The 12,768-nt window shown below is 48.6% G+C and overlaps 5 protein-coding genes across 5 annotated transcripts; 3 read left to right on the top strand and 2 right to left on the bottom strand.

Moving 5' to 3' along the window:
- Positions 1 to 3,113: 3,113 nt before the first annotated feature.
- N7506_003085 (uncharacterized protein) lies at positions 3,114 to 3,497 on the top strand (the record flags this gene model as incomplete). Its single annotated transcript, XM_056952380.1, has 2 exons — positions 3,114 to 3,206; positions 3,273 to 3,497. 2 exons carry the CDS (start codon positions 3,114 to 3,116, stop codon positions 3,495 to 3,497), a joined length of 318 nt encoding a protein of 105 aa, XP_056814072.1.
- A 776-nt stretch (positions 3,498 to 4,273) lies between these two features.
- Positions 4,274 to 6,426, top strand: N7506_003084 (peroxisomal copper amine oxidase; the record flags this gene model as incomplete). The annotated part of the gene is made up of 3 exons (XM_056952379.1): positions 4,274 to 4,727; positions 4,781 to 6,031; positions 6,080 to 6,426. The coding sequence occupies 3 exons, from the start codon at positions 4,274 to 4,276 to the stop codon at positions 6,424 to 6,426; spliced, it is 2,052 nt and encodes a 683-aa protein (XP_056814071.1).
- A 957-nt stretch (positions 6,427 to 7,383) lies between these two features.
- On the top strand, positions 7,384 to 9,787 carry N7506_003083 (uncharacterized protein; the record flags this gene model as incomplete). The annotated part of the gene is made up of 8 exons (XM_056952378.1): positions 7,384 to 7,714; positions 7,766 to 8,073; positions 8,127 to 8,201; positions 8,254 to 8,481; positions 8,542 to 9,033; positions 9,103 to 9,407; positions 9,463 to 9,542; positions 9,615 to 9,787. The coding sequence occupies 8 exons, from the start codon at positions 7,384 to 7,386 to the stop codon at positions 9,785 to 9,787; spliced, it is 1,992 nt and encodes a 663-aa protein (XP_056814070.1).
- A 708-nt stretch (positions 9,788 to 10,495) lies between these two features.
- On the bottom strand, positions 10,496 to 11,133 carry N7506_003082 (uncharacterized protein; the record flags this gene model as incomplete). Its single annotated transcript, XM_056952377.1, has 2 exons — positions 10,496 to 10,501; positions 10,561 to 11,133. The coding sequence occupies 2 exons, from the start codon at positions 11,131 to 11,133 to the stop codon at positions 10,496 to 10,498; spliced, it is 579 nt and encodes a 192-aa protein (XP_056814069.1).
- A 524-nt stretch (positions 11,134 to 11,657) lies between these two features.
- On the bottom strand, positions 11,658 to 12,762 carry N7506_003081 (uncharacterized protein; the record flags this gene model as incomplete). Its single annotated transcript, XM_056952376.1, has 3 exons — positions 11,658 to 12,150; positions 12,211 to 12,542; positions 12,601 to 12,762. 3 exons carry the CDS (start codon positions 12,760 to 12,762, stop codon positions 11,658 to 11,660), a joined length of 987 nt encoding a protein of 328 aa, XP_056814068.1.
- Positions 12,763 to 12,768: the final 6 nt, after the last annotated feature.

Below are 12,768 nucleotides of genomic sequence, written 5' to 3'. Positions count from 1 at the left end.
AGATGCACTCAGGGTAAGGCTCCCTGAGCAGACATAAGTCCCAGAAATCCAGGCGCATATAGTGACCTATTTTGTTCTATCAAGGAATTCATCAGTGATGGCTCATAGACGCTGAACGGTCACTGACTACTGCCCAGGTGAACGCCTTCTTTCCCGATGAGAGGGACCTTCCAAGGTTGTCATTGTTACATAGTTGGAGAATTGCGTATTTTGCTAGTTGGACCATACATCGTCGCACTGGTAGACTTTTGTCATATTCATGAATTTCAGGGTTCTCAATCTTTGGATGTAAGAAAGATTCCAAGGTTGACACGTTCCCATGTCATCATAGACAAAGCACATCCATGGATGGTTGCCGTCCCTGTTTAGGCAAAGTGAGGCCGTTGGGATGATCGAACCTAGTTCCTGGATTTTATGTTGAGACATTTTCTCACCCCAAACGTTCTAACTAGCATCATTCCATCCCTATCACTGTCGTTGTTGCCTCAAACCTGCCAGATCACGATCAGTTTACCTGCTTTGAACAGACGCTTGTTTCTTCACTTAAACTTTCTCTCAATCTTCGAAGGCTGAAAATCCCCAAAATGCAGTCACTCCCTGGCAGTTTCCCGCCAGACATACCTTCAATGTTGGAAAGAATTGGCCAGCCCTCTGCGACCCCCAATATGAATACGTTAGCCGGTCTCCCGGTTGAGCTATTATTATTGATCACCGACTTGCTCCCTATGGATGATTTGATCTGCATATCACTTTGCAGTCGCCGACTCTTCATCATAAACAACCCTCGATACCCTTCTACCCGGCCGTCAAAAGAGATGAAATTGCCTATCTTGCGCCGGCTGGAACGAGATCTACCAAACTATTTCATCTGCTACAAATGTTTCATTCTTCACAGATTTGACGGCTCGAAGACTTCTGGTATATCTGGTCCCATAGTTCATTTTACTTGTCCTCTGCGGTGCCTCAGATCTTTGAAATGGGCGCCCGAACATATTATCTCCCTCGGAGAATGGCTCCCCCCCAGTCAACATGTTCCACAAATTCTGTTTCCTACATGTCCAGCTTGCCATGCGGAGATTCTATCTAGGAGACCAAGTTGGAATTAGCACTGAAGCGTTATAATATACGCAAGTCCGGGTTCACCCCGAAAATTCAACGCGGCCTGATATCACCTCTCTCTTCTCGATCGACGCAGCAATCTGTCCAGATCGACCAGGGCTTTGTTTAAGAGCGCAGCAAATGGTGGTTGCTCATCGCGGCAGATGGGATCTACTACTCCCGAAAGACAAGAAGAAATCTATCAAAGACATTCCCGATGTGGTATGCCATTGCCAGCTCATTCCGATTTGGCAAAAACCCGAAATGGTGAAGCCGGTAGTGTTGGGCTATCAGCTCGGAGAAAGAAATCCCTGTTCCACTTTTATATGCGATAAATGCAATACAGATCTCCGCATTGAGATCTGTGAATTTGGTTCTCAGTTGGCCCTCGTCGTCACAACGTGGATCAATCTTGGCCCTGGCTTGACACCCGATGACCCACAATGGAAAATCCGTACTCGTCAAGGTCGGTCTATGACGCTTTGTCCGAAATATCGTACCTCCAGTCCGCGGGTCTCTTTTGAGAATGCGTCAACTCTGTCGTTGGAGGCATTGCTGTCAAAAAACCTTTCTTATCTCAAGGACAAGCGATACAGGGAGATTATGCGTCCAATCCTTCAACCTTTCCAAAGACCAAGGCTCTGGTACTTACCAAGCGAAACCAACCAAGAGATCTATCGAGGCCAGGATTATGAAATGGCCTCCTTTCGCACGTATGATATCGAGATCTTCCTCGTTTGCTTCCTTTGTTTGAGTTGCTTTTTGATTATACTTCCTGCTGCATATAATTTGCATACTTTCTTGATACCATGCCCATGCCCCATATGCGGAACCGAGATTCGCAATATTCCAGTGGTACTGCAAGTTTTTCGATTGCTCGCTTCCATGTCTCTTCATGTTTCTCTTGCTTCTGTATATTTGGTCACTTTCTTGCTGCCGGACGAATGGGCCACCCTAAGCGCTGAAACCGATCCATGCGAAATGAGGGTGGATCTGCATGCTTCCATCGCTATATCTTTGATCTCTGCTTACTATCTTATCATTGCTTTGGTCCCCGCATTGAACCTTTTTCCTTGTGATCTGGATGCCCTCTTTGCGCATTATATTAGGACACGATGTTATGTGAAATAAGGGGAGAAAGGAAGGAGAGAAAGGAAGGAGAGAAACGAGGGGGAAAGATAGAGAAAGGATGAAAGAGGAAAGAAGATAGAGAGAAGCTCACTCAATCCCACAATATCTACTGCGTTTCAGCCTGATCAATCTGCAACCATAGGCTCCAATAAGATGACCAGTCAAGATTTGATGTTAACGGCCGGCGTGAGTCAGCTTCTTTTGCTCTTGCCTACTCCAAGTGCTCCTTCCCGTCGTAAAAGATTTCCAAAAGTATTCACCTGACTCTTCACTTCGACTTCATTCCGACTTCAGTCAAGATTCCTATTCGTGACAACTGTTTTGAGATGTCATCTTCTTTCACTCTTTCCTATGTCCACTTGAAGAACGCTTTTCTGCTGAGAGACCCGAGTAAGATCTACATCTCCTTTACCTTCGACTTGACTCTGAGTCCGTCTCCAGCCAGCCGCTAGTCAAAAAACTGTCTTCTTTCGGTCCATTCTCAACACAGTTTGCATCCACTGTGATATTCGTTGCCACAACAGCATTTTCTATTTATACACCATGGTCATGCAGCTCTGTTGCCAGATCACTAAGTCGTTTGGCTTATACATCGCGCAAACTTGACTGTTGAAACTTGTTCCTCGCTGTGGAATTTGCATTTCTTGTGGGTCACACCTACATCCTACATGCCTTGATACGGCGCCTTCCTGTGCGGCTAGATGCTAATCATACATAGTTGCCTTTTAAATATCTTGTGCGGACCACGAAAGCACGGAATGGAAGTGCAGGTGGAAGATAACGCTTGAGACGTTCCTTCTCTCGGCCGGTTCTTGGGAATCTCCATCAGCTATGTAAGGTATGATATAGGTCCCAAGCCGGAAAACTATTCTCATATAGTAACAATGGAGAATCTAGTGCTGGCAAAACGAGCTGCATCTGGCGCAGAGCCGCCTGCTCCACACTGGAGTGTTATCATCAGCGTGGTAACGGTGATGGTGAGCGTCCACACAATTTGGAACCAACAAGCGACCCACAATCTCAATCAGGCCGAATGATTAGAGAAGAAAGGGCTTGAGCCGAAAGCCATCAAAACCCACTATACCGAGGAAGACGTGGACGATTTGCTAGAAGACCTACGGCAGGAAATGGTCTCGCTCAAAGAGGAGACCGGAGCTAACAAAAAACACATTTCTGAACTGGCGCGCCAGGTCACTGCCATACAAAATGTCGTGCTCGACGAGAGCTCAGTGCAAAACACTGAGTTGAAGACATGGCAGCCCACTTAGGTGCCTGTACAATCATCAAAGGCCACGCATCGACACCAATCTCTCACAGGCAGATCACAACCCGGTTCCGGCATATGTCATCAATCGATCCACTATGAGCGCAGTACTGTCTTTCGACCAACGAAGCTTTAACATTGAAAGTTCGTAAAGCCGCTGGGATGCTCCTTCTCACATTATTCGGAAAAGAAGGGTTCACGTTATCACTGGGCGGACTCCAACCTAGGGACGGCCATCGGGTACTTATGTGTATTAATGACGATTGAGCTTGAATCAGAACTCACCGTGAAAGGAACACGTGAAGTCATATCTAAATTTTAAGAAAGCAGTATACCAAGATAATTCACAACAAAAAGCTCGTACTATGATTTTGCCCTATTGCTATTTCTAAGGCTTGTCTTTTTGGTCCTTATATCTTTTAACATCCTTTCTACTGTCTGTTTTACTATCGATTTTGTCATCTGCTTTACTATTCCTTACATATACACAGATTAGAGAGCTAGACATAGGGATCCGTCAGACGATATGCAGACAAGCATTTGATTGCCGTTTTGGGACTGTGATGGGTAGACTAATCCCAATCGGGGCATTGGATCCGGCCTCCGCAAATGGGCTTTTATCTAATCGGATCGAAGTACGGAGTATAGTCATCCTCTCTCTGCATGAACATCGCCTATTAAAGAGCCTGCAGACCCAGACACAGATGTTTCTATTCTCTACTTATCCCAAAACTTGAGTCGACTTGGTGTTTTTGAACCATCTAATACATCAACTTCAACATGGTTCTCGACAGACTACAGCAATTGACCCATCAGGTCAGTGCAACTGCACCACCACCTCATCCGCTGGATCCTCTCTCTACTTCAGAGATTGATAGTGCTGTGAGCATCATTCGCAAAGAGCATGGGTCACTCAACTTCAATGCTGTCACACTGTATGAGCCTCGCAAGGCTCAGATGATGGCCTGGGTGGCGGACCCTGAGCATGCCCCGCGCCCTGTTCGAGCTGCCGATGTGGTAGCCATCTCAGCAGATGGCAAAGTTTACGACGGTGTGGTGGATCTGGATCAAAAGAAGATCACTCAGTGGCAACACACGCCGAATGTCCAGCCTCTGATTACCATGGAGGACCTGCAGGAGGTTGAACATGTTGTTCGCAAAGATCCCAAGGTCATCGAGCAGTGCGGGATTATTGGAATCCCAAAGGAAGACATGTACAAGGTCTACTGTGACCGTGAGTTGCCACATTGACTTATCCAAAGACCAAGACTGATATATATTATCTAGCATGGACCATTGGATATGACGAGCGCTTTGGAACTGGGGTTCGCCTCCAGCAAGCTCTCATGTACTACCGCCCTCACCCTGATGACTCTCAATATACGTATCCCTTGGACTTCTGTCCCATCTTCAATGCCGAGACCAAGCAGATCATTCACATTGACGTCCCACCTGTGAGAAGACCACTCAGCAAGGCCGCACCAAACAACTACCACCCTGCCGCAATTGAGCAAGAAGGTGGTTTCCGCACAGATATCAAGCCTATTCACATCACGCAGCCCGAAGGTGTCTCTTTCGAAGTCAAGGGTAGAACGATCGAGTGGCAGAATTGGAACGTTCACGTGGGCTTCAACTATAAGGAAGGAATAGTCCTCAATAACATCACATTCAACGACAAAGGTAACGTCCGACCTGTCTTCTGGCGTTTGTCATTGGCAGAGATGGTCGTTCCGTACGGCAATCCCGAACACCCTCACCAGCGCAAGCACGCATTCGACCTGGGCGAGTACGGCGGTGGATACATGACCAACAGTCTCGCACTGGGATGTGACTGCAAGGGTGCAATTCACTACATGGACGCAGCCTTCGTCAACCGAGCTGGTGCAAGCACTATCATCAAGAACGCAATCTGCATCCACGAAGAAGACGCCGGAATTCTGTTCAAGCACACCGATTTCCGTGACGAGTCAACGGTCGTCACTCGTGGCCGCAAACTCATCATCTCGCACATCTTCACTGCAGCAAACTACGAGTACTGCGTCTACTGGATCTTCCACCAGGATGGTACCGTTCAACTCGAGATCAAGTTGACTGGTATCCTCAACACATACTCCCTCAACCCAGGCGAGGACACCAAGGGCTGGGGCACAGAGGTCTACCCCGGTGTCAACGCACACAACCACCAACACCTCTTCTGTTTGCGCGTTGATCCCAACATCGACGGACCAAACAACACCATCTTCCAGGTCGATGCTGTTCAGGGACCCGGCGAGGTCGGTAGTCCCGAGAACAAATACGGTAATGCCTTCTATGCAAAGAAGACCAAGTTCTCGACCCCCCTCGAAGCTATGTCCGACTACGATGGATCCACCAGCCGAACATGGGAAATGGCAAACACCAACAAGCTCAACCCATACAGCAAGAAGCCCGTATGCTACAAGCTCGTCAGTCGCGAAGTACCCCCTCTCCTCCCCAAGGCAGGCGGATTAGTCTGGAACCGAGCTGGATTCGCTCGCCACGCCGTTCACGTCACGAACTGTAAGTCCCATATCCATTCTCATTCATTCATATCACTAACAAGCATAGATGACGACGATCAAATCCACCCCGCTGGCCGCCACGTCCCTCAAACATCCGGCGAGCCTTCTGCCGGTCTTCCAGCGTGGATCGAAGCCGCAGGCCCCAATGCCTCAATTGATAACACTGATGTTGTTCTGTGGCACACTTTCGGTCTTACTCACTTCCCTGCTCCGGAAGATTACCCAATCATGCCAGCTGAGCCGATGACGCTACTTCTTCGTCCTCGTCATTTCTTCACTCGCAATCCTGTGCTGGATGTTCCTCCTAGCTTTGCTCGTACGCCGACGCAGGTGGCGGCTGGGTCGGGATCTTGTGGGTGCAAGAAGAATGATGGATCTAGTGTTCTGGTTTAGTCATGGTGTGGCATTCAAATACTTTGTTCGTATAGCATATAGCGCGTTGGGGTGGTTTGACTTAATTGATTTCTTCTTTTCAAGACCGAATAGCTACAGGTCTTCCCAGGCTGAGACCCGGCATCCTAAGTTACCCAACCCAATTCTGACCCTTGGACGCTGTTCACCCCCCACCCCCGTAGCGGGGCGCCTCGGCTTGTTTCATTTCGGCTTTAGTGCTAAGCACCGAAAGAACGGGACAATGTCAGCAACCTGCATTAGCGTGCACTAAGGTTCAATCCCCACATTCGAAGCCAGTCTTTTTTGACGGTATCTATGGATTGGGGAAAGGTAAAAGCGATATGATAAGGAGCTACTCCGTACTCCATCAAACTTGGCAGTTCAAATTTGGGGTCACCGTGATAGTTGGGGTCGGTTTCGGAGATTAGCGCATTAAGCACCTTTTCGTATTCGCCGATGCATAACTATTTCCAGAGGCTTGCTCAATAGTATCGGAATTACTGTGAAAGGTAGAGCATTCTTATGAAAGGATTTGCATTCTCAATAATATTGTGTAGTATTCAGGCATGTTTTAATGTTTATCCTGCCGAATATTTTGGTTCTGAGTTTAATATGGTCCGGCCATTGAGTAGCAAGTCTCGATATTTCTGTATAACCTTTCAACTGGAAGGTCCACCCAGTTGGGGCAGCTCCGAGGCTTATCATGCAGGCAAACGCCAAGAAGGTTGATTCTGAAGGACGAAATCATATACCCTAGGAAAGATAGAGAATCAAGATATGACCACAGGTATCAGCCAATGCATCTCACGTAAAATCGGGGTACTGTGATTAGTGAAGATCTAATCAGGATGCTTCGGCATGAATTGGGGAGATTGGATAGATTCTGAAATGAATATATGAGGAAGCTTACGGCTCTGCAATCAAGATTTAGAGTGCAGTGCAGTTTCTTCGTGCAAGATGGGCAAATCTCTTCGAAGACCAGGGTTGTTCCTGAACTTTCTCGCTACGGCATGCATTGGCCTGTTTGCAGCACCGGTGGCATCAAAGTCTGCACACGGTAGGGTCACGGAGCTGAACGGTATACCGTTCTATGTTAGTGATGTTGCAGTGTCTCAGATACTGGATCTGCCAGTCTCTCTTTCGAAGGACCTGGGCGAAAGTGATGTTGACGTATTTCCGTTGACTATCATCTCAAGCGATACTTCTGTTTTCACTGGCAAGGAATTGAACCAAACAATCACTGAGTTCGTGCGCAAAGATGATGTCTTTTCTCCATCATTTCTTGAAGGTTAGTCTTTACCGTCTAGGAGATGATGACGAGGTACTCATACTCCAACAGTGACTTATGTCTCCTACAATGGGGAGAGTGGCAATCCTTCAATTGAGAAGGATTTGGCTCATCTCCAAAGGAAAGGGAAGAAGGACGCAAGGCTTCTTGTCTCGCCAGAGTACTCCTCCTCCCACCATGCGGGTGCAGCGACAGCACGCCTAACCCAGAATATTCCCAATGGTCCTTACTTTGCTTCCACAAAGACAGGTAAGATTTTCAAAGCCTATCGGCTTTACGAAGATACCAACTTGGCCTTCCTCGAGCCGGCCATCAGTGATGAAGAAGGGGAAATAAAGCGACTTATGGCTACATCGGAGGTAGGATTGTTGAGAAGTCTTGGGAAACTGGCAAAGACGCTGACACAAAACAGAGTGTGCTTGGTCGCAGCATAGCCGTGCCTTCAAGACTGTACTCTACTCCAACTCCTCAGAAGCCTCTGGCTGGCGTAGGTTCTCAAACGTATTCAGGTTTTGATATCTACTGATAGCAAATGATAGTTGCGTCTCGGTGTCAAAGACATTTATCATGTCAAGGGCATCGCAACCAGTGGTGGAAACCGAGCTTATTACTCGCTTTATGGTGCCCAAAACGCCACTGGAAGTGCCATCCAAAGACTTATCGACCAAGGTGCTGTGTTTGTCGGAAAGATGGGTACCGTTCAATTTGCCAACGGAGATGAACCAACCGCCGACTGGGTTGACTTCCATTGTCCATTCAATGCCCGGGTGAGCAACAAAGCCCCTGTTCCCGATTTATATTACCACATCTAATACATGAGGCTCCAGGGAGATGGCTACCTTGACCCCAGTGGCTCATCAACTGGCCCAGGAGCCGGTATGGGTGCATACGAGTGGCTAGACATCGCCGTTGGAAGCGATACCGGTGGCTCGATGCGCGGTCCGGCAGGGGCGAACGGTCTCTTCGGTAATCGTCCGACAGTCGGAGCTGTTGATCTGGACCATGTTATTCCTCTCTGCTCTGGACTCGATACAGCGGGTGTTTTTGCTCGCAGTGCAGAGTTGTGGTCTCGGGTTGCCCATGCGTGGTATCAAGACTTTGACGTTTACCACTCCTACCCTAAAACTATTTGGTATCCTGAAGCATCTTTTACGCCAGAGGCAATCAATAATAGTCATGCGTCGGCGCTAATTGAGAAGTTTGTGGCTGATGTCGAGGTCTTCTTGGGAACTACCCGCACAAGAGTGGACTTGGATACTCAGTGGAACGCAACTCGACCTGCAAATGTTACCACAACCTTGGAAGACATGCTTCACTATGTGAGTCCAGAGAGTTTCATTGAAAAGGATTTATTTCGTGGCCCGGGACTGATGATCGAAAATATTTAGACATATGGAACGCTCATCACGGTCTATCAGTGGCTCAATCTAGGTCGATCCTTCTTCAAGGATTACTCTGAAGCTCACGACGGCCGGACACCTTATATAAATCCGAACCCCCTTCTGCGGTGGCATCTGGGTCAGCAGTCTGGATCGTCCGGATTCGATGAGGCCTGGCACAACAAGACAATCTTCCACGATTGGTGGAATGCAGCTGAGGGATTGGGAGCTCCTGACAATGAGACGTGCTCTAAAGCAATCTATGTCTATCCCAATAGTGTTGGATCGATCAGATACCGTGATCAATACACAAGGTGAGCCAAAATTGACCTTTTCGATGCTTTTTCGAATACTAACCAAAGATATTAGCGGCCCACTTGCCCCGTACTGGGGGATGAGCGATAGCAACATCGCTGTGTTCGCAGGTGTCCCGGATCTGGTTGTTCCTAGTATGTGATCATATTGCAACTGCTGAAGATCGAGATTTTATAAAACGATGCTAACACCTTTTTGCTTTCCAGTCGGTGAAGTCCCCTATAACAGCACGAAAAGCGGAAAGGTTGAATACACACCAGTCACGATGAGTTTGGTTGCCGCCCGAGGCTGTGATCTGATGGTTGCGAATATGGTCAAGGACATGGAGGCTCGTGGGATCTTGAGGCCAGTGGCAACTGGACCTAAGCTCTATCCTTGAAGGGATTGATGAGGTATGCAGAATTGAAGAGCATTCATGACAAGATAGACCTCGGCATCAGGGTCACCTGCACATAGATTTACATTATTCAAGCGTTCCATATTCCGCAAAGGTGAGGTCAAAAACTATTTACGCCATGTAGCAATCAGGTATCAAATGCGGAGTACCAACCTACCTACCAACCCAACAGCCGCAGTCAAACTTTTTTAAGGTTGAATCAATTAGGGTTATTCCACACAACTTCAGAAACAATACATCAACTGACTACGTAAATGGCCGGCTGTCTTGCATGTTTCTTTCAGTGACAAAATAGTTTGAACCCTTTTTCCGACATCTGGTGTCTTTCATTAAAATGTTTCGAATCATATCGTCGGGTTTCTTGTCTGGACTGCAGGCTCAAGGCGGGAACCACAACCCGTGGACATCCAATGTTGATGAACAAACCTTGGAACCTCCAGAGCCTAGGACTTCGAGGTTCCCGTTGATCGATATCCACAAGTCCATTAAGCTTTAAATGTCTTTGTTCCCACATTAACAAAAGCAAGACAAGAACAGCAAAGAAACCCAACTCCAATAAGAAATGCATTCGACACCTGGGCATACCAATAGACAAGAATGAATGAACCAATTGAAACAAACGCCTCAAGAACTCAAGAGGAAGGGAATCATATACACAAAAAAAAAGCAATAAACTCAAAAGCCCACAGCTCAAGCCTTCAAACTCCTCAACAAAACCTTCTCAACTTCCTCCAACAACCCAAACAACTCCTTACCCCCTCACTCTCCTTCCCCTCAATATCAAGCCCCTTATGCAAAAACTTCCTACTCTCCTCATACCTCCCCATCTCCGCCAAACTCTTCGCAATCCTCCACCAAGCCTTAACATTCCCCACCGGCTTCGAATCCACACTAGCCTTAGCATCAACCAATCCCTCCGGCCAAGCCTGCTGAGCCATATAAGCCTGCGCCCGATTCCCATACAGACCCGCCAGTTCCTCACGGGCAACAGCAACAGGCTCCCAGCCAGGTCGCGCAAGACCCATATCGATAGCGTAGGTGTAGAGCTTGATAGCCTCGTCGTAGTTTGACTTGCGGTAAGCGGCGTTTGCGCTATCGCGCAGCTTGCTGATTTGGGCGCTGCGCTTGGGGTTTAGGGGGAGGGGCGCTGGGGGGATGTTTGGTGGGTCGAGGGAGATTAGGTTGCGGTGGAGGGCGTTTAGTTCTTCGAGTTCGGTTGTTAGGAGGGCTTTTTGGTTTGGGGTTGTGCTGCTTTGGAGGGAGAGGGCCTTTGAGGCTGGATCCATGTGGATTGGGTATTGGTTGTAGATGTCGATTTCGCTGGCCATTTTGGATTGGACTTTGGATCGGGGTTGAGGTTGGTGGTTGGTGGGGATGCTGGGGGAGGTTAGAATTGGTTCTGTGAGGTTGTGATGATCGGTGGTGTGTATGAGGTGATCCTTACTTGTTCTTCAGGTTGGTTTCTTTGGTATGTTTGAAGAAGCAATTGGAGAGTGTCAGAAGGCAAGCTGTCCAGAAACCCGATAGTAGGAGCGGTGGCAGAAAACGGCTTATCTGGATTTGGAGAAAACTAAACAATCAGAGCTTGCTTCTACTTGCGATGACTACACTACTTTTGATAAAACATGCTAGGCTTTGTTGAAGATGATTGGACACTTTTACATACAGATCTATGTTTCCTTACAAGCCAAACAGACATACAGTCATAAACCCAGAGCCCTTGGGCCCCAGAACATGGAAAAGAGCGTAAGCCCAGCACTGATGCGCCCAACACCGCTCCATGGTCAAATCCACGCAAAAATAATCAGAACAAGACAAGACATCTGCTATTCACAGCTCCACCAAGACCCCTCTAGCTAGGCCGTCTTCCATAGCCACCCGCGACAGACGACCCCCCAAAGCCAGAAGGCGCAGTGTACTCGGACGGAGTGTATTCCACATTCGCGAACTGGTCTGAGGGACCGGGGTTGTAGTGCTGGCCATGCGCACCACCATATCCGGTGCTATTGTAGTCGTGGAGCATGCCACCAGGCGCAGGGGCAGTGGGATCGTAGGCGCCTTGCACAGCGGACCGGCCGTGCGCATTACCCAGATCGTCGACCTCGCTCTGCTGTAGAAGGGCGTAGTCTTCATCCTGGTCGCCGCGAGAGGAAGCGCCCATGCCGCCGCGACCTGAGCGGAAGTCATCTTCGTCTTCCTCGAAGTCGTGCGCCGGGTTTGAGGAGAAGGCTGCTTTGCTTTGCGCGGCGAAGGTGGGGTCGGAGACGGCGTCGGGAAGAGTTCCTGTGCGACGGAAGTGCGCCACGTTGCGGAAGGACATGAATGTGGTGATGGCGAAGAGGATGCTGTGTTGGGGTCAGCGGTGATCTGTGTGAGTAAGATAGGGTTAGGGATTTGAAACGTACAAGATGAAGACACCGATGATAGTGGTCGCTTCGCTGAGCTTGCACTTGGCTGCGCTTCCATAGTGCCAGTTATCGCATCCGGTCTTGGTGTCACTATCGGAGGCTCTTTTGGTGGTCTTGGAGTCCGAGTCGGACTTGGAATCAGATTTGGTATCGGCACCCAGTGATTTTCCCTGAGCGACGTAAGATGCGAGACAGATCCACGCGCTGGCCCAGAGAATGGTGTAGAGGGCGTCAACACTAGCAAAGGCGTAGACATTTCCGAAGCGACGGGCTCGTGGCCACATCGGCACTGCGACTAGGTAGACCAGGCCGGGGATACTCAACCAACACTGAAATTCGGGTTAGCCAGACTCACGGGTTTCCCAACTTCTCTCGCGCATCACTTACCAATCCCCAGTACCATCCTGTGCGGCCGTCAATGCCGCCACTCTTCGTCCAAATCGCGATGGTCAAAGCCCACGCGATAAAAATAATGAAGCCTTGTACAAAATGCAGAATATTTTTGGTGCGGCCGAGGCCACCTGATGGCCGCGGCATCTGAAACTTCATGGTGCT

Source organism: Penicillium brevicompactum (assembly GCF_028827555.1).
Source record: "Penicillium brevicompactum strain IBT 35665 chromosome Unknown utg000002l_segment0_segment0, whole genome shotgun sequence".
Classification (NCBI taxonomy): domain Eukaryota; kingdom Fungi; phylum Ascomycota; class Eurotiomycetes; order Eurotiales; family Aspergillaceae; genus Penicillium; species Penicillium brevicompactum.
The sequence above is the reverse complement of the archived record's forward strand: the minus strand, read 5'-3'. Positions and strand labels throughout refer to the sequence as shown.